Raw genomic sequence first — 24,448 nt, 5'->3', positions numbered from 1 at the left:
TAGTTTGGAAAACACGAGACTGGGAACCAGTGCTTGGGTATGACTGCTAAGAAGGGCAAAGGCCTCAGAAGACCAGCAATTCCTAGGAAGGTGGGCTTCCAGGAACCAGCATGATCCAGGGAAATTTTCAAAATTACTCATACTCAACCTCCAAGAATATTGAACTAGAAAACTGGTGTGCTACAGAAAAAATGAGAGTGCAAATAAAGAAAGAGGATGTGGGATCCAGGAATCAAGAGATCCAGCACAGAGTGGTAAAGGAAAGTCCCCCAAACCGCCCCTGCGTGCCAGGCCTCCGCAACAAGTCAGGAGAGGATGTGTGTAGGGAAAGAGGTAATTAATAACTCCCGGAAAGCAATGCTTGTATGTGAAACACACTCACACTACAGTAGTCCCCCTTTATGTGTGGGGGATTCATCCCAAGACACACAGTGGATTCCTGAAACCGTGGATAGCACCGAACCCTAGACGTACTGTTTTTCCCTACACGTATATACCTATGACAAAGTTTAATTTATAAATCAGACACAGTGGGGCGCCTGGGGGCTCAGTTGCTAAGCGTCTGCCTTTGGCTCAGGTCATGATCCCAGGGTCCTGGGATGGAAACCCGCATCGGGTTCCCTGCTCAATGGGGAGTCTGCTTCCCCTACTACCCCTCCCCCCGCTCTTGCTCTAACAAACAAAATTTTTAAGACAACTTAAAATAAATTCCAGTAAGAGATTAACATTAACAGAACAATTATCACCTACCATAACAAGCTGTGAATGTGATCATTCTCAAAATATCTTACTTCACTGTACCAATCCTCCTTCTTGTGAGGACGTGAGGATAAAATGCCTACATGAGCTGAAATTAGGTGAAGGAGTTGGCATTGTGCTGTAGCTGTTAGGCTACTGTTGACCTGACCAAACACCTGGAGGATTACCTGCTTCCGGATCATGGCTGACAGCAGGTAACGGAAACTGTAGAAGCTGATGATAAGCGGAGACTAGTCCATGCACATATTCTACGGTGAGGAGTTTCTGATGCTAATCGTGTAAGTCAGCGTCCAAGAAAGTGGATGGCACCCTTGAGAAAACACAGTAACCCAGAACCAGCAGTTAAGAGATGTGATCACCCCTATCAGGCCCAAAAGGACAGAGTGAGGGAGAGGTTAGTGGCAAATGAAGTCACACGCTGTTGGCCAACTTGAGGTGCAGGACTTTTGGCTGAGGAACACAATTACCGTGAAGAGAACCAGGAGAGAGGCAGCAGAGGGAGTAAGTAACTTGATCTTCCACTTTACTTCCCTTCCTCCCTTACAGAGCCCCACTGGGAAAACTCAACAGAGTCTAGAGTCTGTTGATGTAGCTCATATAGTTTCTTGGGCATCAAAGTAGGGTAAAGGCAGCAGATTTGGAGGGGCAAATAGAAGGCAGCTGGTGCACTCGTGATGATATACTAATTAATGACAACCCAAATTTACAAAAACGTATTAGAAGGAGGTGTAGAAGTAGAGGGACTTACAGTGTAAGACCACAGTATCTGAACCATGGCAGAAAGTTAACAGCTGACAACTCCAAAAATAGCAGTATATTTTTACCTATTATTTAGAAATATGGAGCTAAACGACAAGACACAGCAACAGCTAAATGAGTAATGCCTTTGGGGACTAAGGAAGTATGATGTAATAAGCCTTGAAATATGACGATTTTTAAAGAAATTATATATTTAATAAAAACAAATTAAGAAAGCTGCTAGAGGGGCACCTGAGTGGCTCAGTCAAGCATCTGACTTGTGATTTCAGCTCAGGTCTTGATCTCAGGGTCATGAATTCAAGCCCTGCACTGGGCACCACACCCAGTGTGGAGCCTACTTAAAAAAAAAAAAAAAGTTGGTAGAAGGTACACAGAAAACTAACAGTGGTTACATCTTTGGAGCTAGAATAAGGGTATAGAAAGAACATTAACTGTTCATTTAACTTGCTCTTGCATTCTTTTACTATGAACTTTTTTTTTTTTCTTTCAAGATTTTAAGTAATCTCTACACCCAACGTGGGGCTTGGACCCACAACACCAAGATCAAGAGTTGCAAGCTCCACTGACTGAGCCAGCCAAGTGCCCCAACATTTCCTTTTTTTATAATATAGTTTTAAATACCTAAAAAAAAAACCTAATCAGGGGCTACCCTCTGCAAAAAACCCCCACCACAATCTAATCAACTGAATATAGTTGCTAAAGGGGAATTATCTTATCCTTTAGGTGGGTTGGAGCAGAAAAACTAGAAGCTACTGATTTGTATCCAAATGAAATCAAATTTCATTTGTATCCAAATGAAATCATTTGTATCAATGAAATCAAGGATGGATCAATGACTTAACCATACACACAGCTTAACAGAGCCTCAGTTAGGACTGAGGACTTCTAACCCCACAGAGAATAAATACATACAATATAAAGATAAGGCTCATCATCTTTGAGTATTTATACATCCCCACACTTATGTGAAGAAGGACAGGGATGAAAGACCATATGGAGACCCAGAGCAGCAAAGAACTACCCATTCCTGCGCTAAAAAACACTAAATTCTGGAGTGTCTTGTATGTGAAACAATGGATACAATGTACTCTTTAAAAAAAGACAAGACTGGGACACCTAAGTGGTGTCTGCCTTCACCCCTCCCCCCCAAATCGGGCTCTCTGTTCAGCAGGGAGCCTGCTTCCTCCTCTCTCTCTGCCTGCCTCTCTGCCTACCTGTGATCTCTGTCAAATAAATAAATAAATAAAATCTTTAAAACTAAAAAAAGAAAAGATTGTTGTTGTAGGACTATGCAGATGCTATCACCGTGTATTTCTGCTTTTTGATATGGCAACAGATGTCCGTTTTAAATATTTAAACTGCAAAGGAAAAAAGAACCACAAACTAAACTGAATATTTAACATACTTTGTAAGAACAGAAGGAATGCAACAAGGATTAGAATTTTATAATATACATTAGATATTTTTGTAAAAGGTATTCCATTTTTCAAAGGCGTTTTCCCAATTTCCCCGTCTTTTCTATTTTCCTCAGAGCAATAAGCAGGAATTACTATCAGAAGTAGGCTGCTCCGTTCCACTGGACAGTAATTATATTTCCATGTTTGAAGTCCTCATCATGTCCCCAAACCCCCTCCTTTCACCATACAGTCTCACTGCACTGTTTCACAGTAACACTATACTTTGCTCAAATTCAAAGAGCCTGAACAAAAGGATTTCTGAGTACTGGTTTAGTAGCAGTGTCTACTGGCACAAACCTTCTATTTATTCATAACTGCGATAATAGAAATGGAAGCTACTTTAATGAAATAGGAACTCAGGAATGAGATCATTAAATATAACTAAACACTTTTAAAATATAAATATCATGTATTTCCTGATTAGTATCAGGTGAGTATCTAAGCTATCTATTCCAAATTCTGGTCTCAGAGAGAAAAAGGTCAGAGACAATTGCAAGCAAGGTGCTTCATATTATCAGGTCCATTTTTAAAACAATGAGATCCTTTGGATCACTTTAGTCTTTCTTTTTATCAGAGATTTCCGCCAGACCTTTTGTCGGTAATCCATTTATGTCTGCGCCCTAAAATTTAAAAAAAAGAACATTTTAGATATTATTACAACTCATTATAAGAAATCGTCTCTTTAAAAACCAACAACAAATTTCAGAATGAAAAAACTCTGCTTCTAGAAATGTGCAGGAAGGCTAAATTAGTACAAAATACAGGTGAAGTCAAACTTAACAAGAACCAATGCTAAAAACAGTTGTCCAAATATTCATTTTAAAAAATAACTTCATTTTGTTTTTTTATTTATTTTATTTTTAAAAAGATTTTATTTATATTATATTATTTATTTATATTATATATAATATATATATTTATATTATATTATTTTATATTATATTTTATTTATAGAGCATACAAGCAAGGGGAGGGGCAGAGGGAGAGGGAGAAGCAGGCTCCTAGCTGAGCAGGGAGCCCAACAGGGGACCCAATCCTAGGACCCTGGGATCATGACCTGACCGAAAGCAGATGCTTAACTGACTGAGCCATGCAGGCTACCCATTTTGTTTTTTTTTTAAATCTCTATGATCCTTCCAACTAAATCTCTTACCAAAGTTATCAATCAGTGAAACTGGCATATTTTAGTATTATCTCTTCTCGTCCATTAGCTATTTATTATTATTCTTACCAGCCAAGAAATATTGGTAATTATCTTGGCTATAAGAAAAGGAACAAACACACTAATCAGAAGTCTAGTTTAAAACCTTAGTTTAAACCAAATGTTAATTACTTAAAAAACACCCTAAACCCTTTATTTAAAAAAGAAATTGGGGCACCTGGGTGACTCAGTTGGTTGAGTGTCTGCCTTTGGCTCAGGTCATGATCCCGGGGTCCTGGGATGAGTCCCTCATCAGGCTCCCTGCTCGGCGGGAAGCCTGGTTCTCCTCCTCCCTCTACCTGCAGCTCCCCCTGCTTATGCTCTCTCTCTGTCAAGTATATAAATAAAATCTTTAAAAAAAAATTAAGCTTAAACGCCTGGGTAGCTCAGTTGGTTTAACTCTTGATTTAGGCTCAGATCATGGTCTCAGGGTCATAGGAGAGAGCCCCACAAAGGGCTCAATGCTGAGCATGGAGACAGCTTAGAATTCTTTCTCTATCTCTCCCTCTGCCCCGACCCCATACCCGGCTCATACTCTCTCTCTAAATAAATAAAATCTTTAACAACAACAACAAAAAAAAGTAGAGAAAAAAAGAAATTAAAACACATTAATGAAGTTTCTGGTTCCAAAAACATGCCTTTTCAAAGGCAAGTAATTTCCCCTGACTGTACCACCCTCCCCACCTGCTCTTAGTCAAGGTATTTTAATGTTCTTACCTTACAGTCTACCTTGCCTTTGTTTTTATCGTGGGATTCTCGAAGAGCTTTCTTAGGCCACATACGACTCACAAAGGGGGAAATCAGAGGGTATATGTAGGGCTCCAGGAATTTTTTGTAGATCCAGAGCAGAACTGGAATGACGATGCAAGGAATGCACACCATCCTCCCAGGCTGGAGCTCCTGAGCTGCTGACGTGCGCGAGAAAGCAAATCAGGTCATCACAGAACAACAACTAAAGGCATTTACCTAGATGAAGATACTTGAAAGGACGATTTCTACATTAAAGGGAAAATCTAAATTATTTATTAGCTAAATGCACAAATCTATTAAATAAAAGTGCTGCTCTCTATAAAGGACTAAGAGGTGGTAGACATGAAAATAACAGGGAGGTGCCTGCCTCCGAACCCCTCCAATCACTGCTGCTCAACCATAAATTTAAGGATAAAGCTAAGATATGAACTTCTGCTGGGTACTAGGCAGTTAGGCCCTTTGCCTTTATCAACTCCTCTAATTCTCAAAACTCAGCCTCACCATCTTCAGAGACTGACAGTATTTATTAGCTAAACCTCCAAGGCTAAGGGCAAATCCTGTAATAAGAAATTCATTAAGATATCACTTTGGTGGTTGCCTGGGTGGCTCAGTTGTTAAGTGTCTGCCTCCAGTTCAGGTCATGATCCCAGTGTCCTGGGATCGAGCCCCACATGCTCAGCGGGAAGCCTGCTTCTCCCTCTCCCACTCTCTGCTTGTGTTCCCTTTCTTGCTGTGTCTCTCTCTCAAATCAATAAAATCTTAGAAAGAAAGGAAGGAAGGAAGGAAGGAAGGAAGAAAGAAAGAAGGAAAGAAAGAAAGAAACAGCACTGGAGTTCTACTGCTGACTTATTAAAAAAAAAAAAAAAATACCACTTTGGAAGACCTGTAGGCTGCAAACCAGCAGGACTTTCCCAGACAACAAATCTCCTTTGATATACTTGCTTTTTTGGTTTTAATAACAATTAAAGTAAATTGAGTAATAAAAATATTTTATTTGGTGTTAGTATTGTTGTAAGTACGTTGTCCATTTCAAAAAATGAACACCTCTAGGGGGGCCTGGGGGGCTGTCAGTTAAGGGTCTGACTCTTGGTTTCAGCTCAGGTCATGAGATCAAGCTCCTGAGCTGGGAAATCAGTGCTCAGCAGGGAGTCTGCTTGAGAGTCTCTCCCTTTGCCCCTCCCCCCATGCATACATAGGGGCTCTCTTTCAAATACATCTTTTTTTTTTTTTATTAAAGATTTCATTTATTTATTTGTTAGAGAGCAAAAGCATGGAGAGCTGCAGGCAGAACAGGCAGAGGGAGAAGCAGGGTCCCTGCTGAGCAAGGAGCCCAAGGCGAGACTCGATCCCAGGACCCCAGGATCACGACCAGAGTCAAAGGCAGATGCTTAACCAACTGAGCCACCCAGGCGTCCCTCAAACCAAATCTTTTTTAAAAAAGTTAACACCTCTAATTTCCTCGAAGATTAGAAATTATCTTGGAATTTCTTCAAATCAGCAATTTCTTGAAAAAGAACCAATACTACTTCCATAATGTACTATTGAACTAAAGACCTCTTAAATTTACAGGAATTTTTAATCCCTTAGTGTAGGCCTGAAAAACTAAAAAGCTTGAGAACACTGCATAAAGCTAATAATTCAGGATGTTAATTTTCAAAATATTATAAATTTAGTAGCTTGATGGCAAAGGAGTCAGCACCATGACTACACTAAAGCAATTTAAATATTCACAACACAAGTGAGCAGTGGTACAGATAACCCAAAGTAATGTCACTTTGAAACGAATTATAAGAGTTATAAACAAGTAAACATAAATGTATATTAAGGATTGATCAGCTGTTTTATAAAGGATTCATAGCTGGATTCTTTAAAACAGTCTCCTGGTCAAACTAAAGTAACAATTTAAGAATTTACCAAAATATTGTTTCAAAATTCTAAAGAGCACATTTTCTAATTGAAATTAGTCAAAATGAGCAGTGAGTCTTTTTTTAGCATTTTTCAAGGAATCATTATTTTTGTCATAGACATTTAGAATTTGACCTCGAGAGACATAGAGGTGATCTGGTTTAGATCTCGCACTCTTACAGACACAACACCCTAATAATCAGAGCGGACTGGCTGCAGCTGCCCAGATTTGAAGCCTGCTTTCACCACTTTCGAGATGGTGTTCTTGGGCAGTTTATTTAATGAGTCTGCCTTGATGCCCTCCTGTGGAAAATGAAGACAACAGCCTTATCTCCCAGGGATGTAAATGTGGATTAGATATGTCAGTAATGAATATAAAGCTCAGAAGAGTGTGTGCGTGTGTTAAGTGCTATGTAAAGGTTGTTACCACACACACACACACACACACACACACAAGTTGCAACCTGTTCAAAGTTCACACAGAGCTAAATAGTAACCGGAGTTGGCTGAGACCAGAATTCCCAACTCTAGTTTCCTAGCTCAATGCTCTTGCCTTTTTCCCTAGCAAAAATACAGTGATTAAGTTATTCCCCTCCTATCAAGCCTTCACAACCCAACATAAACCCTTCCACACAACTAATAGTGTTCCGAGGACTAGGTTAAGTTAATGACTGGAAGTCCATCACAGATTCATTTTTACCTACTTTACGGTGTTTTAAATTCTCAAGAACAAGTGCTACCAATCACTTATGTCACAATCATGGCTTTTATAAACATTGTTAGCTCTCTTCATGATGAAACTACTGTATTTTCTCTCCCTTAATCCTTACATGACTCCTTAGGGTGAGGTTTTACTTCACACATGTGGAAAACATAGCTTACAAAGGTTTAGAAGGTGGCTAGGATAAATTGATAAAACATTTTATTTGCTCTCACCAAGCTAATTCTGATAGTACAACAAAGCGAGCAAAATGGACTTAAGCTGTTGGAAGAGAGAGATTTTCTTTCATTCGGCTTCGTCCAAGACAATGGAATACAGAGGAAAAGGGTGAGGCTCTATGAGAAATCGGGCAGGTACCGTGGGGGAACGCCACTTCCCTCCAAGTAACCCAGTTTAGCACATCATTTTACGGGGCAGGGTGAGTCCAAGACAAGGCCTGAATAGACAGGAAAGAGTAAGAGCGAATGCTGGTGACGATGACAGGGTCGAGCGAAGCGAAGCCGACCATACACGCCCAGAGAATAAACGCCCAGAAAGACAGAGGCGGGACGCAGGCCAGCAGGCGGGTGTAGGGTGGTGGAAAGCGCAGGCAGGGGCGCGCGTCTGGAGGGCCAAGCAGGGTAGACCCGTGAGCGCTGGCGGGCCGCGGGGAGCGCAGAGCAGGCCAACTGCGAGCGGGTGGGGCTCGCTCAGCGCCGCCCGGGCTGGAGCCCGCGAATCGGCTCCACAGCACCAGGGCCATCACCCACCTCGGCCCGACCCCCAGGCGCCAGCCCGGGCCCACCCGACCCCACTCACCTGCGACCACCGGGTCCGAGTGGAGATGACCACACTTCCGTGGGGAGGGACGTGCTGCCGCGGAGCCAATGGGCGCCGCAAAAGGGGCCGACAAAGGCGCGCCTGCGTCAGCCGCAGGGCGCCCAGGACGTAACGGTGACGCGCAAGCGGAGGCGCGGACCGGCTTCCGGCGCAGCCACCAGCCGCTCCAGCCCTGCGGAAGGCGAGGAAGAGCGGGGTTTCCCTGCCCCGGATACTCGAGCAAAATCCAAGACCGCGAGAAAAGATGAAGTGGTTCACCATCGGGGAAGTCCCCGCACTTGCACGTGAGGGCTGGGCTGTTACCCGGAGCAGTCGTGGCTCTTCACTAGGTCGAAGTTCTTTGAAGTGCTGTAAGGTTCTCCCTCTTTACAGACGGACGGCGGGAAGCCAACCGGAGAACTGGAACCCTCACAGTAGGCAGGCTTTGGCAGTTTCTCGCGTTTGTCCTGCACTACGCTCTTGGTGTGGACCCACGAGAAATGAGAACATGTCATGCAGTTAAAGTAAGTGCTGTTTACACGAAATGGCCAGGGCAGGCACATACACAGACGTCTACACAGTGGTGGCTCAGGACTGGACAGGTTCTGGTGAGGAGTGACGGCGGACTACAGCCGCGGTTCCTCTTTTGGATAATGAAGAATGTCCGAAAGTTTACCTGGCAATGGATGCATAATTGAATCTAATAAAAGCTATTGAGTTGTAATTGGATTAACTGTACGGGGTGTTCAATCTCAAAGTAGGTGGGATAAAACTCAGAAATATGCCCAGGCTCAAATTCCATTATGCAAAGCACCAAGAAATTCAAAACAGCATGTTTGTTAACAACAATTAATGGCACAGGACAAACAGAAGAATGTTTCTAATTCTAATCAGAAGAAAACTCATTTGACCCATTTTGTGAGGATACTTGAAATACATTTAGTAATAAAAGACGACCAACATTCTCTTTTATTTTTATTTGCATTTATTCTGTGCAAATTTACTCCCGGGCCATAAGTTTTTGTTTCTTCAGTTTCTTCTGGGATATCTGAAAAGAAATAAAAACAAAAGGTCTGTTACAAGTTTCCTGGAGCAACTTGCACCACATCTTAAAGGAGTAGGTTTTAACTCAGGAAAAATAGGAAATGTTAATGTAAAGGGAGTCCAGTCTTTTGGCATAGAGAAATGGCACAGGGGGAGGGAGAGATGTAAGGAAATGAGAGTAAGCAGGAAGTCTGCTGAAGACTGTAGGCATCGAGACCACGTCTAAGTGGCAACAAGAATGGAAGACAATAGGGGCATTTGGGTGGCTCTGTCGTTTTAAGTGTCAAGTGTCCAACTTCTGGTTTTGGCTCTAGATCTCAGGGTCATGAGACCGAACCTGGAGTGGAGCTCTGTACTTGAAGAGTCTCTCCCTCTGCCCCACCCGCCCCCAACTCTTTCTAAAAGAAAATAAATGAAATTTTAAAGGAGAAAAAGAAAAAAAAAGAATGGAGGACAATATATTTAAGCAGTAAAATCAACAGAAGTTAAATTCATTAGGCATGAAGGGAGGGGGTCTAGAATCACTCCCAAGGTTCCCAGCTTAAAGAACTCAAACAGTAGAAAAGAACAGTAAACTGATCATTTACTGAAAACAAGATTAGTTTGGAGAGGGGAGGAAGAGGGGAAGGGCCCATTTTTCCCCCTTAGTGCATTTAAAGTGTCTATGGACATGTAGGTGGGGCCATCAGCAGATAATTACATAGTTCTGATATAACATAATACAAAAAAGCCAGTATCATAAACAAACAAAACTGACCAAGACTGAGTAGTTTACCTTTTTCTTCTGTGCAACCTCCTCTTCTGGTTTAGGAACAATCTGCTCTTTTTCAGTAAGGATCATCTCAATGTGACAGGGAGAGCTCATGTATGGGTTAATCCGACCATGAGCCCTGTAAGTCCTACGCCGCATCTTGGGGGCTTTGTTCACCTGAATGTGCTCAATGACCAGAGAATCGACATCTAAACCCTGGGAAGAGGGAGAACAAAATCAACACCTTTATCTCAACACCACAAACCCAATCACTGGCTCAAGTCCTTACCCTTTTAAGGCAATTCTTAATTACATAGCATAGCTGTTCAAACACTTGTTTTTACCTTTATTCTAAGCATCTTTCCTTAAATCTAAGTAACTTATCAAAACCCAATGCTATAGGCAGTTTGTAAGCGGCCTCCCTGAAAGTCATTAACGGGAGCAGATCTGATAGTGTCAATTTCTAAGCCTTGATGAAAAACAGGATTTCAGCCGTGCGGTTTAGCAGCTAGAAGGGTTATAGCCAGACCTACATAACTCCAGTTTGGCCTAGATTTCCAAATGCAAAGGGATAATGGCTAATGCACAGAAGAGACAGACCCCTTTATTAACTAAATTTAATGTCTCTCCATTATGAACAAAGGCAGCAAACCATATTAACCATTACTAAAGCAATCATTTTGGAACCTCTATTTGTTCCAAATGATTTCTACTGTTTGTATTTACAAACATTTTGTGAAATTCGTAAGTCACCATATGACTTAATGACATTTGTATTTACAAATATTTTGTGAAATTCATAAGTCACCATGACTTATGACATCACCAAAAATGTCTGTCTATGGTACTAGAAAGGTTATAAACCCTTGAGTAAACATGAGAGAAAATGTTTCTTTTTCTTGCACTGGGCTTATAGGGGGAAAAGTTAAGCTTGAAGACCATGCTTTTGAAGATCCTCACTGACAAAATTTTGGTCTTCTGGAAATATGAGGTAGAGATTAAATTAAAAAATTAATGGGAAATTTAGTTACTGAGAAAATCAAGACAAAGAAACAAATCTGGGACAACAGCATCAGTAACTGAACAACCATCCAGGTTGTATACATACAAAGATGTTAATGGTTTGGGTACCTTAAGTTCAGCATTACTCTCTGCGTTTTTAAGCATGTGCAGTAAAAATTCAGCACTCTTCTTGGGCCACCGACCTTGTGTCCAGCCCCACTGTTTGGCCTGAAAGAAAACCAAGAGGTGATTACTCATTCCCCCGATTTAATTCAGTGTTACAATCAAGATGAATTTATTTTATCAAGGTTGCTCAGAACACATTTTTTTTTCATGGTTAATCCAAAGGTGTCCTAAGTTGGTCATCACAGCAACCAGGAAGAACCTGATTAAAGGCAGATTCTAAATATTCCTGCCCCACCCATTCACGTTCTGTTACAATGTCATTTCCCATAGCAACTAAGAAGTCTCACCTGGGCACACCTACCAACTCCACCATTGTAGCGACGGAATGGCACACACTGCTTCTGCAAAGTGACGTCTTTCAGATACTTGGTGGCTTTTCGGATATGCATACCCTTGATGGCCTGGGCAGTTTCACGTGTGTTCTAAGTATAAACAGTAAAACTGAGTTACCCGTGTTAAAGGATAACAATTCTTCAAGTAAACATTCAATTCTAGGTTTTTCAAAATGTCTATGCTGAATCAGAATTAAAGGCTTCCCATCCTTTTTTTACAAAGATTTTATTTGACAGAGACACCGTGAGAGAGGAACACAAGCAGTGGGAGTGGGAGTGGAAGAGGGAGAAGCAGGCTTCCCAGGGCTCGATACCAGGACCTTGGGATCGTGACCTGAGCCAAAGGCAGATGCTTAATAACTGAGCCATCCAGGTGCCCCAAAGACTTCCCATTCTTCAAAGTTGAGGTAATGCAGTGAGGGAAGAAGAAAAAAAAAAAAAAAAGAAAAGAAAATCTGTGATTAAAAGCCAGGGAGGGGCTTCTGGGTAGCTTAGTTGGGTTAAGCAACTGCCTTCTGCTCAGGTCACGATCCTGGAGTCCCCGGATGAGTCCTGCATCTGGCTCCCTGCTCTGCAGAGTCTGTTTCTCCCTGGGCCTTCCCCCTCTCACGGTCTCTCTGGCCCTCATTCTCTCCCTCTCAAATAAATAAATAAATAAAATCCTTAAAGTAAATAAATAAATAAAAGCCAGGGAGAATTGGCTTGAAGTTACAGGAAAATAAATCCCAAACCCCTATGAAGTGTACGTTTTAACCCCATCATGTTGTAACGGTTTGTGTCCCATTATTTTGATCTCTACACTAGCTTAAGTGGTTCTCCTGTAGTTTTACCAAATTCCATGATCCTTGAAGTGCTCATTATTTGACTGACAATTATAGAGCCAATGTCTCAAAGGTGGCCGCTCAGAACTGATTCATTTTCATGGTAAATCCAAAGGTGTCCTAAGAAACGCATCACTGCAGTCACCTTTTCAGAATTGGGGGGGGGGGGGGGGGATGCCCTGGAACATGTGACACAACTCTTAGACCATAAAAGTTGATTCCCGTACCTTAAAGTGAACACGGAGATTTGAACCTCTTGACTTGCATGCTAAAAAACGGAAAGTTTTGGTTAATTTTGGGTATCTCATTGTTCCTCTTACCCCACCCCCATAAAGAATATATTGTTCACTTACATTTCGTAGGGTTTTCTGGGTCAAGCGAATAGCGAACCATGTTCAGAGGTCACCTGGGAGGGGGAGGAATTCTGTCAACACGCATTTACTGTAACCGATGCAGTGTAAGTACGTATGAACTCCTACCAACGGCCGCTCAGAAAGTACTTGTTTTCACGGTTAATCCAAAGGTGTCCTAAGAAACGCCATCATCGCGGCCATCCTTTTCTCCCCCAGCATCTACCAGGGGCTGCGGCAATGCTGACACAGACTGAGGACACGGACCCAGCAGCCCTGACCCTCCGCAGGAAAATAGTTTGAACCCCCGCTCTGGATCCCTCGGGAGTAAAAGGACTGGACGCCTCGGCGTGGCAGGGCGCTCCCTCTCCAGGGGTGCCGCCGTCTCCCCAGGTCCTTCTGGGCCATTACAATAAGCGCCAGCGACCTTGAAACACCCGTTCAAATGGGTAAAGGCTCAACCCGACTTTAATTCCCCCAAAACGTTCTCTCGTTGCAGCCACACACGCGCCGCGTACCCGGCCAGCACTCATCGCAAGACACAGGCCTTCCGGAGTCAGAAACCGCACTGACGACAGGCCGCCCGTACCCCTCGTCACCCCCATTCCCGCCCATCGCGGCCTTCTGCTCCGACACGTCCCCCTGCACCAAAGGACATCGCCCTCAGCGAAGAATCAGTAGCCGCAGACGCCTTCCTCCTGGGGGCACGGACATTAGTGCCACCGAAGCCAGGATGGCGGCGATGACCGGGGGATTCGGCAGTCCGGAGACATGGCAAACACTCACTCACCCCTGGCCGCTGAGAGGAAGAGGAAGACCGGTGGCTCCTGGGAGAATTCATGAGAACTCGATCTCTCGCGAGATTTCCATCCGAGAAACGTGATTCGAAAGGAGGCGGAGCGCTAGGAGAAAGGGAGTGTGGAATATGTTTTAGAAGGTCTGGAAATGAATTGCCCTTTTAGGGAATGTCTCAAAATCCTCCTTTTTCTGGTATCCCGAAATCAAGTTATGGATTTTAAATATCAGTCAATTAAAAACAGGGTTGTAGTTCTAGGACAGGATTACGTATTATTAGATAGAGATGAGACATTTATTTTCCAACATTTGTTAGATTTGATTATGTGATCATGTACTCCTAAAAGTGGTTAGTTAATGAACAATTAAGAAGATGCAAAGGATGGGATGTAATTACAATAATCAGAAAATTCTCAGGGGGGCGGGAATATCACCTAGTCAGTTGTACTGCAATGGTTGAAGACACTTCTAGATCTTCTAATGGTGCAGAAAAGCCCTTGGGCACAATCTTACCTTTCTTCTCACCCAAGTCATCTATCTGGTTATTCCCTCACAGCCATTGGTGTTGTTAGCACTTAGCCTACCACCACCAGTGGCGCCGTTGAAACAGAAGGCACTCCAAGCAAATTAAAACTCTAGGTGAAAGAACTCTGGACAATGCCCTAAGCACTCTTTGTTCCTTGACCTGGGTTCCAGAGACCTCAGTCCCAGATCGCTCTCCTGGACTCCAGTCCCATTGCCGGGTAGAGGATGGAGCATCCCTTACATGCTTCAACTGCAGGCTAAGAACGCCCAAACTAAATTTCCACTCCACGTCTCTTGCTTGAGCTAGCCCCAGACATCAAATTATTCCCGGTTTAAGTTCTTACATTTGGGTTGAATTAGTTTTTGTGACTCAGTTTTGTTTGACAAAAGAGTCTAAATTAATCTTTTTTGCATATGGATATTAATTTTTCTGGCACCATTTGTTGAAAACACTGTCTTTATTGAATTGCTGTGGCACTTTTATTGACAATCAATTGACCCGAAAGGGGAGGATTGATTTCTTTCTTTCTTTCTTTCTTTCTTTCTTTCTTTCTTTCTTTCTTTCTTTCAAGAATTTATTTATTTGTCACAAAGAGGCACAGCAAGAGAGGGAAGCAGAGGAAGTGAGAGAGGGAGAAGCAGGCTTTCCCCTGAGCAGGGAGCCTGATGCTGGGCTGGATTCCAGGAACCTGGGATCATGACCTGAGCCAGAAGGCAAGAGACTTAACCCACTGAGCCACCCAGGCAACACTAGTTTTTTTATGCTATTGTGACATTATTTTTTAAAAAGATTTATTTATTTATTTGAGAGAGAGAGAGAGAGAGAGAGAGTGCCTGTGGGCGCACCAGAACTAGCATGAATGGGTGGGGGGAGAGGGAGAGAAGGAGACTCCCTCCTGAGCATGGTCTGCTACTTATTTAAACTTTCAAGGCACAATTTTAGCAAAAAAGTTTCTCAGCTAAAACCTGTTTCCCTTCAACCCTAACCCCAAAGAAGAAATACAATCCCAGATGTACAACAACAACAAAAAGAGTTTCAAATATCCATTCACCCTCAACCCCCCCCCCTTTGTAATTTGTGCTTTGACTTTGTTTATGGTGCTTTTCACTTTGCCCAAAATGCTTTAGTTCTATGTTTTCAAATTTCTCATTCTTTTTTCTTTTATGGTTTTGTGTTAGAAAAACCTTCTCTACTCTGATCATTTTAAGAAATTCTCTCCTTTGGGGGAGACTACACGGTTTTATTTTTCATGTTCAAATCTTGTCTCCATCTGCTGTAAAGCTTGAAATACCTTTTTCTCTTTGTCAAATCATCTTTGTTTTCCCTATTGATTTGCAATGCTCTCTTGATCATATGTTAATTAAGGGAAGAGTTGAGAAGATGGGAGACACTGGAAGGAGGCGCTCAGCTGCGAGTCCTCCAGCTGAGAGGAGAAACTGACTCTGTGAAAAAGAAGGCATAATTTTAAGAGCTGAGTTCTTGCAAAGGAGAGTGGAGATGGATCAGGAGCGTAAGTGTCCCAAGGGCAAGGGAGGAGCACATCATCGCTGGCAGCAGGAGAGGACCTGGAGACGGCGTGGGTGCAGACAGTTTGATAGATACGGTGACAGGAAGAAACATGGTTGACGTTCGACAGCACTTGGCAGGAGCAGGCATAGCTTTAAGCATTTCATATGGGTTTTCTCGCTGAGCAAACTTTTTTTTTTTAAGTTTTTTTTTTTTTTTTTTTTTTTTTTAATTTGACAGACAGATCACAAGTAGGCAGAGAGAGAGAGAGGAGGAGGAGGCAGGCTCTCCGCTGAGCAGAGAGCCCGACGCGGGACTCGATCCCAGGACCCTGAGACCATGACCCGAGCCGAAGGCAGAGGCTTCAACCACTGAGCCACCCAGGCGCCCCGCTGAGCAAGCTTTGAACTGTGAGGCAGATGTCCTTGCAATCCTGTTCTCTTAAACCACCCGAGGGATTTTGGAGAGAGGCCATTTACTGAATACTTCAGGGAGCATGGTCCCCGCTTAATGTGATTTTCAGAGTCAGAGACTTGGAGGGTTCTAGGATCAACCTTGCAAGTGGATAATAATAAAATCCGGAACGATTTGGCACTGGTGGTCAGAAGGAAGAGTATCTGGCAATAGAAGGTAGTAGAAGTTTTTGCAGCAGATGATTCTGAAGGCATTGCAAAATGCAAGACTGATTTCCCACAGCAAGGAACGTAAGAAGGAACGTACTCCTAATACACCTAAATATGCAAGGGTCATAGCATTCTGCTCAGTTTTGTCAGCATTATCTCGAATGTTTTATAGTGTGGTGTTTAAGGGCATAGACACCGGAGATGGACTTCTAGTTTCAAATGTCGTCTCCTCCCGCCTTGGCAAGGGCTGCCATTCACTAGCCGTCTGACCTGGAGAAAGTTACATAAGTTTCCTGCATCTCAGTCTCCCTATCTTTATCTTTCCTTATCTGTAAAATAGGAATGATGATAATAGAGCCTCCCTTACAGGGCTGTCAGGAGGATTAAACGGGTTCCTATTGGTAGAGCACTTAGAACAGTGCCTGGGATGTGGGAAGTGCTACATTAGTACTTGTCAAACAGAAAATTACTATTGTTTCAGAGAAGGATGTCCTAGGTTAACAGCATGACATGTTATGGATTTTTTTTTTTTAAAGAAGCTTTTTCATAGCATTTCATCCTATCTAAATTCTGTTGCAAAGTTGTGGACATTTTGGGGTACTTTTCCAGCAGTAGTTTAGTACCCCGTCTTTGCGGAGGGCATTGTTTTAGGATATAGGAAATACTTTCTAAATTACAGCAGGGAATATCACAATGGGATGTAAAATCAGGGATGTGCTTAACAAACATAGTGTTGAGTGAAAGCAGTCACAGAAGAGTATTATTGTAGGGCGCCTGGGGAGCTCAGTCAGTTAAGCGGCAACTCTTGGTTTCAGCTCTGGTCATGAGGATCTTATGGATCTTGGGGTCGTGAGATCGAGCCCCATGTCAGGCTCAGCACTCTGCATGGATCTGCTTCCGATTCTCTCTCCCTCTCCCTCTAACTCACACACACACTCTCTCTCTCTCTCAAATAAGTAAATAAAAATCTTTAACAAAGAGTATGATTGTATTTATATTATAAGACTTCGTTTACATAAAAGAGATAATCTAATCTTTTCTGTAAGCAATCAGCATCGTCGTGGCCTCTGGAGGGGGCAAGATGCCTGGAAGAAGGTACAAGGTAGCTTCTGATGGCGGGTGCTGGTGAGGTTCTGTTTCTTGATCTGGGTGCTGGTTACACAGTTTCTTCACCTGCGTACTAACACAGTTTATGAAAATTTATAGTTATACATGTGTAATAGGTGTTCTTTTCTTTATATATTTATTATTTTTTAGTATTAGTCTTCTTTTTAGAAGTTTCAATACTTCTAAATGACTGTGGGCATTAGTTTTTTTTTTTTTTTTTAAGATTTTACCTATTTATTAATTTGAAAGCGAGAGAGTGAGCATGAGTGGCGGGAGGGACGGCGGGCTCCCTGCTGAGCAGGGGGCCCTGGGATCATGACCTGAGCCGGAAGGCAGACGCTTAATCAAATGAGGCACTCAGGCATCCCAACAGGGTGGGCATTAGTCTCACAGAGCTGCCTTAAGGAGGTGCCACAGACTGAATGGCCAAACCACAGATGTTTAACAAGTTCTTTCTTTCTGTCATCGTGAATCCATTTGGCCAAGAAGGTGCTGCCTATACAGGGGGGTCATGCACTGTGTATAATAATGCCAAGGGACAGTCCACTGTCTAATGAGGAAGACAGCAAGACACAGACACAGTCTATAAAGGAGTGAACACAGTGTAGGTGATGTCATAAAATGAACCAGGAATCACGCCCCGAAGAGGTGTGCAGATCTTTTTTTTTTTTAAGACTTTATTTATTTATTTGAGAGAGAGAAAGAATGAGAGAGAGGGAGCATGAGAGCAGGAAGGTCAGAGGGAGAAGCAGACCCCTTGCTTAGCAGGGAGCCCCATGCAGGACTCAGTCTTGGGACTCCAGGATCATGACATGAGCTGAAGACAATCTCTCAACCAACGGAGCCATCCAGGCGCCCAAGGTGTTCAGATCTTATGTTGCGTTGCAGACCGTGTTCCATGACACCATGGAAGATTTGTGGCAGAGGGATACCATGTCAATACTGGTTGAATAAATGTTACAGTTGCCTTTAAGGGTTTGGCCGACCACGTACTGGGTCAAGCTGGGTTAAATCGGGAGAAGGGTTCTACTCCTGAGACCAATATTGCACTGTAGGTTAATGAACTAGAATTTAAGTAAAATTTTGAAAAAAAAATTTGGAGAAGGGAAAGAGGTTGACATTCATTATGCTGGGTGTTGTGCCTAGATGCTTTACACTTGCTGCTTTCTGGAACCTCCTGAATGGATGAGGGGGGTGTCCCCGATGGTTCTTCCCAGGAAGCAGAGTCTGAGGCAGAGATTAAGTGGTGCTCAGGGATTCAATGCTATGGAAAGGAGGTAGGACTGATCAGAGGACCAAGTAGGTTGTGATGCGTTCCAGTGAAGGCTTCTGCCAGCACCCCAGCTCCACCTAGGGGAACTCTGGAGCTAGATGTTCCTTCATAGTTGTCCCAAGTTGGGTGGGGGCTGGACTTTTGTACCACCCATGGATTAGTCACTGGTTGTGGGCTTCCCCAGAAAGGAGATGTGACCTTGGGTGAGGCATTTTCTTCAGCTCATCCTCAGGATGGAGAAGGTCCTTCCTTCCTGAAGAGAAACTAGGGAGGCACATCTCAAGTGTCCACCACAGAAGGCATTATTGTTTTATTTTACAGATTAGAAAAACAAGGTTCAAAGGGGCTGGGTGGGGATTTGAACCTGTATCTACTCTCAATGTCTATGTTTTTTCTTTCCATCGCGGCTGCCAGTTCCGCACGTTCCTGCCTTCCTGACTGCTTACCAGTGACCTCCAAATTTCCTGGCGCCCCTTGGCTCCCTTCCCCATCCTGCCTCGGGGCAGTCCGTTTAATGACTGGGTCTAAAACTTCACTCCAGCTTTTGCAAGACTCTCAGGGCCTGGCCCACACTCCCACATTCTCCATCTACTGTTGCCTGCTTTCTTCAGGACGGACCTAACAAAAGCAGGTTGAGGAGAATTATTCAGGCTCTGAGGTGCCGGATGATTTGGGGAGGCCAGGAACCTCAGACTGAACTGTGGCAGAGCCCCAGAAAAACTAGCAGAAATTTAGGCACAAGGTCTTGAGTTTGGCAAAGGTGAAGAAGGTGGGCGTGTCTGAGCAAAGGCCTTTGGGCTCCTCAAACATGACTGAAAAACCACTCCTCTGAGACCTTCTACTGGCTTCTCTGTAATGGCGACCTCTGGGGTTTCACTTACATGTAGATCTCCAGGGAACAACAGGAAACCACAAACCCTCAGCGTTTCAAAGTAGCGGCCATTCTCCTCTCTGACCTGACAAGTCAAGACGTCAAGTGGGCCCTGTGGGAGTCTGACAGTTTGTCCAGACAACTGTTTTAGTTGACGCTATAAATCTTTTGGGAAAAAAAAATCTGTGGGCCTGGTTGTTCAGTTGGCCAGTATGGATTAGTCTGACCATCTTCTCAGAAAACAATGTCTTTGGGGATTTTCCTACTCGTGAATATTCACTGTTCTGTCTTTTAGCATTGTCATCCATCTCCCTGCCCCTTTGTATAATACTTTTCAGTGGGTTGGCTCTTGGGCCCCTGGACAGCCAAGGGAGGAGAGTCTTAATCCTTTGGCAGACATTCACTCTGCTGTCTTCAGACTAAACCTCCCTCCAGTGCTGTTTGAACTTCACTTAGAAATGGGCTTTATTTGCCAGGAAAGGGGAATTCTTTCCATGACAATAAGGAAAATGTAATCTCTTATTCAGGGGGTCAGAGACCTTTTCTTTGCTTCTCAGGATGGTGGGCTGCTGCCCCCTCCTCCTTGCTGCCTGGTCCATCTTTTCTGTACCTCCCAGAGCTACCAGGGGAGCGGAGGAGATCACCCACAGGGATTCTGGCATCCAGTAACTGGGGATGGAATTCCACTACTTCCCTGCTGGCTGTCTCAGTGCAAGTTGTTTAGTTTTGCTGAGCTTTGCTCCTTCATCCATAAAAAGAAAGATCACAAAGCCAATTGTACTGGGTTGCTGAGAAAGTTATAAGAGAAAGAAGACTGTGTGAATAGCATAAAATACATATTTGGTTAACGTTGGTTCACTCCTTCTTTTTTCCTTTCTCCTTACAGTGTATCCTTGGACATCACCTGATCTGATACTTTTCCCAAAGCAAGGATTTCCTCTATGACATTTTGTAGTGCTTATCCTCTGTGTGTCTCCCTCAGATCCATTCTCTGGTGTCTGTGCCCTGCTCTGAGTCCCATAAGGCTGAGCCTACCAGCAGCCTGGGGACTCAGGCCTCTCTGTCAGCTGGCTTCTCATTGGCTGTGGCCAGTGATGAGCATGGGCAGAAGTTGAGAGGTCAGGGGGAAAGGGGTCAGGCTATTTCTTCCCAGCTCCTTTGCTATCTTGGTACCAGGTTCTGGGGAGGCTCTCTCCCTCTCAGATTACAGCCCCTGCCAGACTGCCCCTCCTCCCAGGCTCACACTCCCCTGGGGCCCATGATAGTTTCTCCTTTCCTTGTCCCCTCAGTCCTGGGTGTGGAAACTTCTCTCTGTTGTTGTGAGGTTTCTGGAGGTTTCCACATCCCTTGTTAATTTGCCCACATCTATCGAGTTTCTCAAAGCCTCTTCTGGTGAGCTCTCTGCACATGGTTGTTTCCTGCTACTGCTAGGGACTGGAGCTCAGTATTTATGTTTTTCACTCCCATTTCAAAAATAATGATGGACTTGGGAATGGAGCTAATGACTGTAGCTCAGTATTTATGTTTTTCACTCCCATTTCAAAAATAATGATGGACTTGGGAATGGAGCTAATACTTAGGGTGCATCTATAGCGCGCTGAATGCTAGGCACATTTCATCACACTTCCTCCCCACAATGACTTTGTAAGGAAGACTGTAATGCCCACATTTTGCAGAAGATAGACTTGAGACCCGGGGACGTTTTGCAAGTTGCCGTGGATCCTATAGCTAATAGGTGGCAAGGGATGCACCTGACTTGGGTTGGCCTGACTCCAGGGTTTGTTCTCTCCATTACGCCTGTCTTTCCTGGGGGAGAATTCCAGAAAGGGGACAATGGGAAAATGTGTCTTCGATTTCACAATTTTGCCAAGGGCTAGCTTGGATAAAAACCTTAATATTGTTCACAAAAACTTTTTTTTGAAGGGTGAGTTCTGTTGTGGGCTGGCTGAATGACACCATGGGCCACTAGATGGCACCAGCTCAGCATTGGGTAAAGCTTTTCTCCATCATTTCGTGGGCAAAGACTGTGGGGTAGCAAGTTCTGTTTATCTTGTCATGTAAATATGACTTTGATCTAATGAACTCTGTATTTCCTCCAAACTGCGCTGATTTTAAAGTTTTTCGAAGATGAGGCTCTGAGTGGGCAGAGAGTGGGGTTCGGGGTAGGGTGGGGGGCAGTGGGAAAGCAAGGAGAAAGAATGATAAAGACTCATGCTGGGAAACCCTGCAGCTTAGAGGGAAACAGTACTGACTTATAATACCTAACCAAGCAAAATTCACTCAAAGGCAGTGAGACCATTAGAGCTGGAAGGGTCTGATGAGGTCTTTGAGCCCAACCCTCTCATTACCCAGAGGAAGAAACATTCTTCTGTTGCTGTCTGTGTAACAGAAAGTGATCACTAACTTGCCCAACTGCACAAATAAAAAATATTGTCCTGACATTTCTTGCTTTATGGTCTTCCTGATGGTGGGGACCTTTTGTAAGGCACCTGGATAAAGTGTGTGGCTTTTGCTCCCCTCTGTTTTTGAAGGGGACTTCTTTTCGTTTTGCCCATGTGACATTCTCTAGACAAATTTTTCAGTTTTTTTCTTTAAATTTATGAATTCAATGTTAAAAACGGAATATACATTCATCTGTTTCAACAAATCAAAACAATATTTAAAAAGTCAAATAGAAGGTCTCACGCCCATCTCTTTCCCCAGGGTGATTTCTGTAGTGGCCACATTATTTCAAAATCAAATGTTGAGCCATAAGGTCTGATACGTACCAGAAAACTGTGCCTGGATGGGGCTCCTGTCCTGGGAAATGTGAAAGCCATTGTCTCTGCTGCTAGTCCGGAGCTCTTCATCTTTCCCCAGTTCCCGGGGTTGGGGGTGGGGGGCCCTTTCCCTCCTGGAAGAAGGCTTGTCCCCTACTTCATGACCTGCAAGAGACCTTGTGCCTGTCTAGCCTCCTCACTTCAGAGCCTTTTGACCTTCCCAAGGCTCGCTTCTCCCAAGCCCGCCCCACTCCCCGCTTCAGCATCCGCAGCATCCCGCTCTGCCTTTAGACATACCCAACTTCTCTTCCTCTTCCCTCAACTCTTCACTGCCCTTTCTTCCCCTTTCTGCCATTAGCGTTCTCCAAAGACTAGCCACTGAGACTTCTTCATCCCTTTGTTCAGTTTGCTACAATTCAGTTAGCCCCTGGGATGTGTGAGTATCGTGCTAGACGAAGAACATTCAGAGATACAGAAGAGGTGCTCCCTGCCTCTAAGACTGTTAAGCCTAGACCCAAGTTAGTGACGTACCGGGGTTCTGTGCACTAACACGGGTGGTCCAGCCAGGCTGAGCGCAGAGCCGGAAGCCAAAAGTTCTGGGTCTGATGATGATGAGATACTAAAGTCTGGATGCTGCCTCCTCAGACAGGGCCCCTGGGGTCAGTGTGCTCCCCTTTCTTGAGTTCTCTGCCTTGGCCACATGTTTGGATGCTGTTCCTCTAGGAAGCCCTCCCAGACAGGGCCTGTTCCGGATCTGACCTTCCCAGGGGCTGCTACATGCTCCAAACATAACAAACAAAACAAAACAAACATACAAAAAACCCCCCTGTGCTCTTTCCCTCAGAGCACCTTTCCAGGGTGGCAGCAGGCTCATGTGAAGACAGTACATTTTCCCTGAAGGGCCCTTCCCAGCTAAGGAATGCAGTTGCATTTCGATAGAGCTCTGGAAAGTCACTTCTGTTCTTCTTCTTCTTTTTTTTTTTTTTTTAAAGATTTTATTTATTTATTTGACAGGCAGAGATCATAAGTAGGCAGAGGGGCAGGCAGAGAGAGAGGGGGAAGCAGGCCCCCTGCCGAGCAGAGAGCCCGACGACGTGGGGCTCGATCCCAGCACCCTGAGACCACGACCTGAGCTGAAGGCAGAGGCCCAACCCACTGAGCCACCCAGGCGCCCCTGGAAAGGCACTTCTTTAACATGAAGGATTCTAGGTCACAAGTATGTTTTGAAGATTAGTGATAAACTAGAAAGACTCTGAGGACGGTGGTTTCATTTCAGTGGAATGGATGGAGGTGTTGGTGCTGCAAAATGTTAGATGAAGAGAAGTAAATGGGGGGAAAAAAAACCAACCAACCCTACCAATAGCTGAACACTTACTTATCATATGCTAAGCATTGGCTGAGAATTCTGCTTCTATCATCCCAGGGCATCTCAGAATGTCCGTTTGCTAGTGCTGCGTAACAATATCACAAATTTAATGGTTTAGATCAACACATGTATTATCTTAGAGTTTCTGTGTGTCAGGAATCGAGGCAAAGTTGGATTCTCTTTAAGACTGCCATCAAGGGGTGCCTGGGTGGCTCAGTGGGTTAAAGCCTCTGCCTTCAGCTCAGGTCATGATCCCAGGGTCCTGGGATCGAGCCCCGCATTGGGCTCTCTGCTCAGCGGGGAGCCAATTTCCCCCTCTCTCTGTCTCTGCCTGCCTCTCTGCCCTCTTGTGATCTCTCTCTGTCAAATAAATAAATAAAAATCTTTTAAAAAGATTAAAAAAAAAAAAGACTGCCATCAAGGTCTGGATTCTCATCTGAAGGCTTGGCTTGACCGGGAGTGGATCTGCCAAGTTCACCTGGTTGTTGGCAAGATTTGGGTCTTGGCTGACTGTCATGGAGGGCCTCAGTTTCTCACTGATGAGCCCTGGAGGCCATCATCAGTTTCCAGTTTGTTCTTGGGCAGAGGCTACCCTCAGTCCCTTGCCACGTGGGCCTCACCCACATGGTGGCTTACTTCATCAAAGCCGACAAGGGTAGCGTCCATTAGTAAGTTGGATGTTATACTCTTACGTAACATAATTATGGAAGTAATATCCTATCACCTTTGCCGTATTGCACACTTTGGGTCATGCATCCTGCCCCATACTCAAGGGAGGGAGATCGC

At 44.0% G+C, this 24,448-nt stretch overlaps 2 protein-coding genes and 3 non-coding genes across 6 annotated transcripts; all 5 read right to left on the bottom strand.

Moving 5' to 3' along the window:
- Positions 1–2,895: 2,895 nt before the first annotated feature.
- On the bottom strand, positions 2,896–8,482 carry CUNH18orf32 (chromosome unknown C18orf32 homolog). 2 transcript variants are annotated; one of them, XM_032882543.1, is made up of 3 exons: positions 8,351–8,482; positions 4,894–5,084; positions 2,896–3,595 (listed from the first exon to the last, which is right to left on the bottom strand). In XM_032882543.1, exons 2-3 carry the CDS (start codon positions 5,056–5,058, stop codon positions 3,530–3,532), a joined length of 231 nt encoding a protein of 76 aa, XP_032738434.1. In that variant the 5' UTR covers positions 5,059–5,084; positions 8,351–8,482; the 3' UTR covers positions 2,896–3,529. The 2 variants fall into 2 exon arrangements, with proteins under 2 accessions (XP_032738434.1, XP_032738435.1); XM_032882544.1 differs by having other exon boundaries at positions 4,894–5,081; positions 8,351–8,473.
- An 830-nt stretch (positions 8,483–9,312) lies between these two features.
- Positions 9,313–12,898, bottom strand: RPL17 (ribosomal protein L17). Its single transcript, XM_032882542.1, has 6 exons — positions 12,840–12,898; positions 12,714–12,754; positions 11,621–11,755; positions 11,277–11,375; positions 10,170–10,361; positions 9,313–9,398 (listed from the first exon to the last, which is right to left on the bottom strand). Exons 1-6 carry the CDS (start codon positions 12,877–12,879, stop codon positions 9,351–9,353), a joined length of 555 nt encoding a protein of 184 aa, XP_032738433.1. The 5' UTR covers positions 12,880–12,898; the 3' UTR covers positions 9,313–9,350.
- Positions 11,456–11,521, bottom strand: LOC116882267. Its single transcript, XR_004385603.1, has one exon. It is a non-coding gene; the product is annotated as a small nucleolar RNA SNORD58 (small nucleolar RNA).
- LOC116882268 lies at positions 12,563–12,627 on the bottom strand. The gene has a single exon (XR_004385604.1). It is a non-coding gene; the product is annotated as a small nucleolar RNA SNORD58 (small nucleolar RNA).
- Positions 12,899–12,970: 72 nt separating the features above from the next.
- LOC116882269 lies at positions 12,971–13,036 on the bottom strand. The gene has a single exon (XR_004385605.1). It is a non-coding gene; the product is annotated as a small nucleolar RNA SNORD58 (small nucleolar RNA).
- Between the last annotated feature and the right edge of the window lie 11,412 nt (positions 13,037–24,448).

Source organism: Lontra canadensis, unplaced genomic scaffold (assembly GCF_010015895.1).
Source record: "Lontra canadensis isolate GAN:19392208 unplaced genomic scaffold, GSC_riverotter_1.0 scaffold82, whole genome shotgun sequence".
Taxonomy (NCBI): Eukaryota; Metazoa; Chordata; class Mammalia; order Carnivora; family Mustelidae; genus Lontra; species Lontra canadensis.
Note: the sequence above shows the minus strand (reverse complement) of the source record. Positions and strands in the feature narration are given on the sequence as shown.

What these genes read in the sequence shown, in the direction of transcription:
- CUNH18orf32 (XM_032882543.1), bottom strand. Translation starts at nt 5,058, where the DNA reads ATGGTGTGCATTCCTTGCATCGTCATTCCAGTTCTGCTCTGGATCTAC. An exon ending in AAGGCAAGGTAGACTGTAAG is followed by an intron (nt 3,596 to 4,893) that starts GTAAGAACATTA and finishes TTTAAATTTTAG; the next exon opens with GGCGCAGACATAAATGGATT.
- RPL17 (XM_032882542.1), bottom strand. Translation starts at nt 12,879, where the DNA reads ATGGTTCGCTATTCGCTTGACCCAGAAAACCCTACGAAAT. An exon ending in ATCTCCGTGTTCACTTTAAG is followed by an intron (nt 11,756 to 12,713) that starts GTACGGGAATCA and finishes GTTTATACTTAG; the next exon opens with AACACACGTGAAACTGCCCA. An exon ending in AGAGTAATGCTGAACTTAAG is followed by an intron (nt 10,362 to 11,276) that starts GTACCCAAACCA and finishes CCCTCTTCCCAG; the next exon opens with GGTTTAGATGTCGATTCTCT.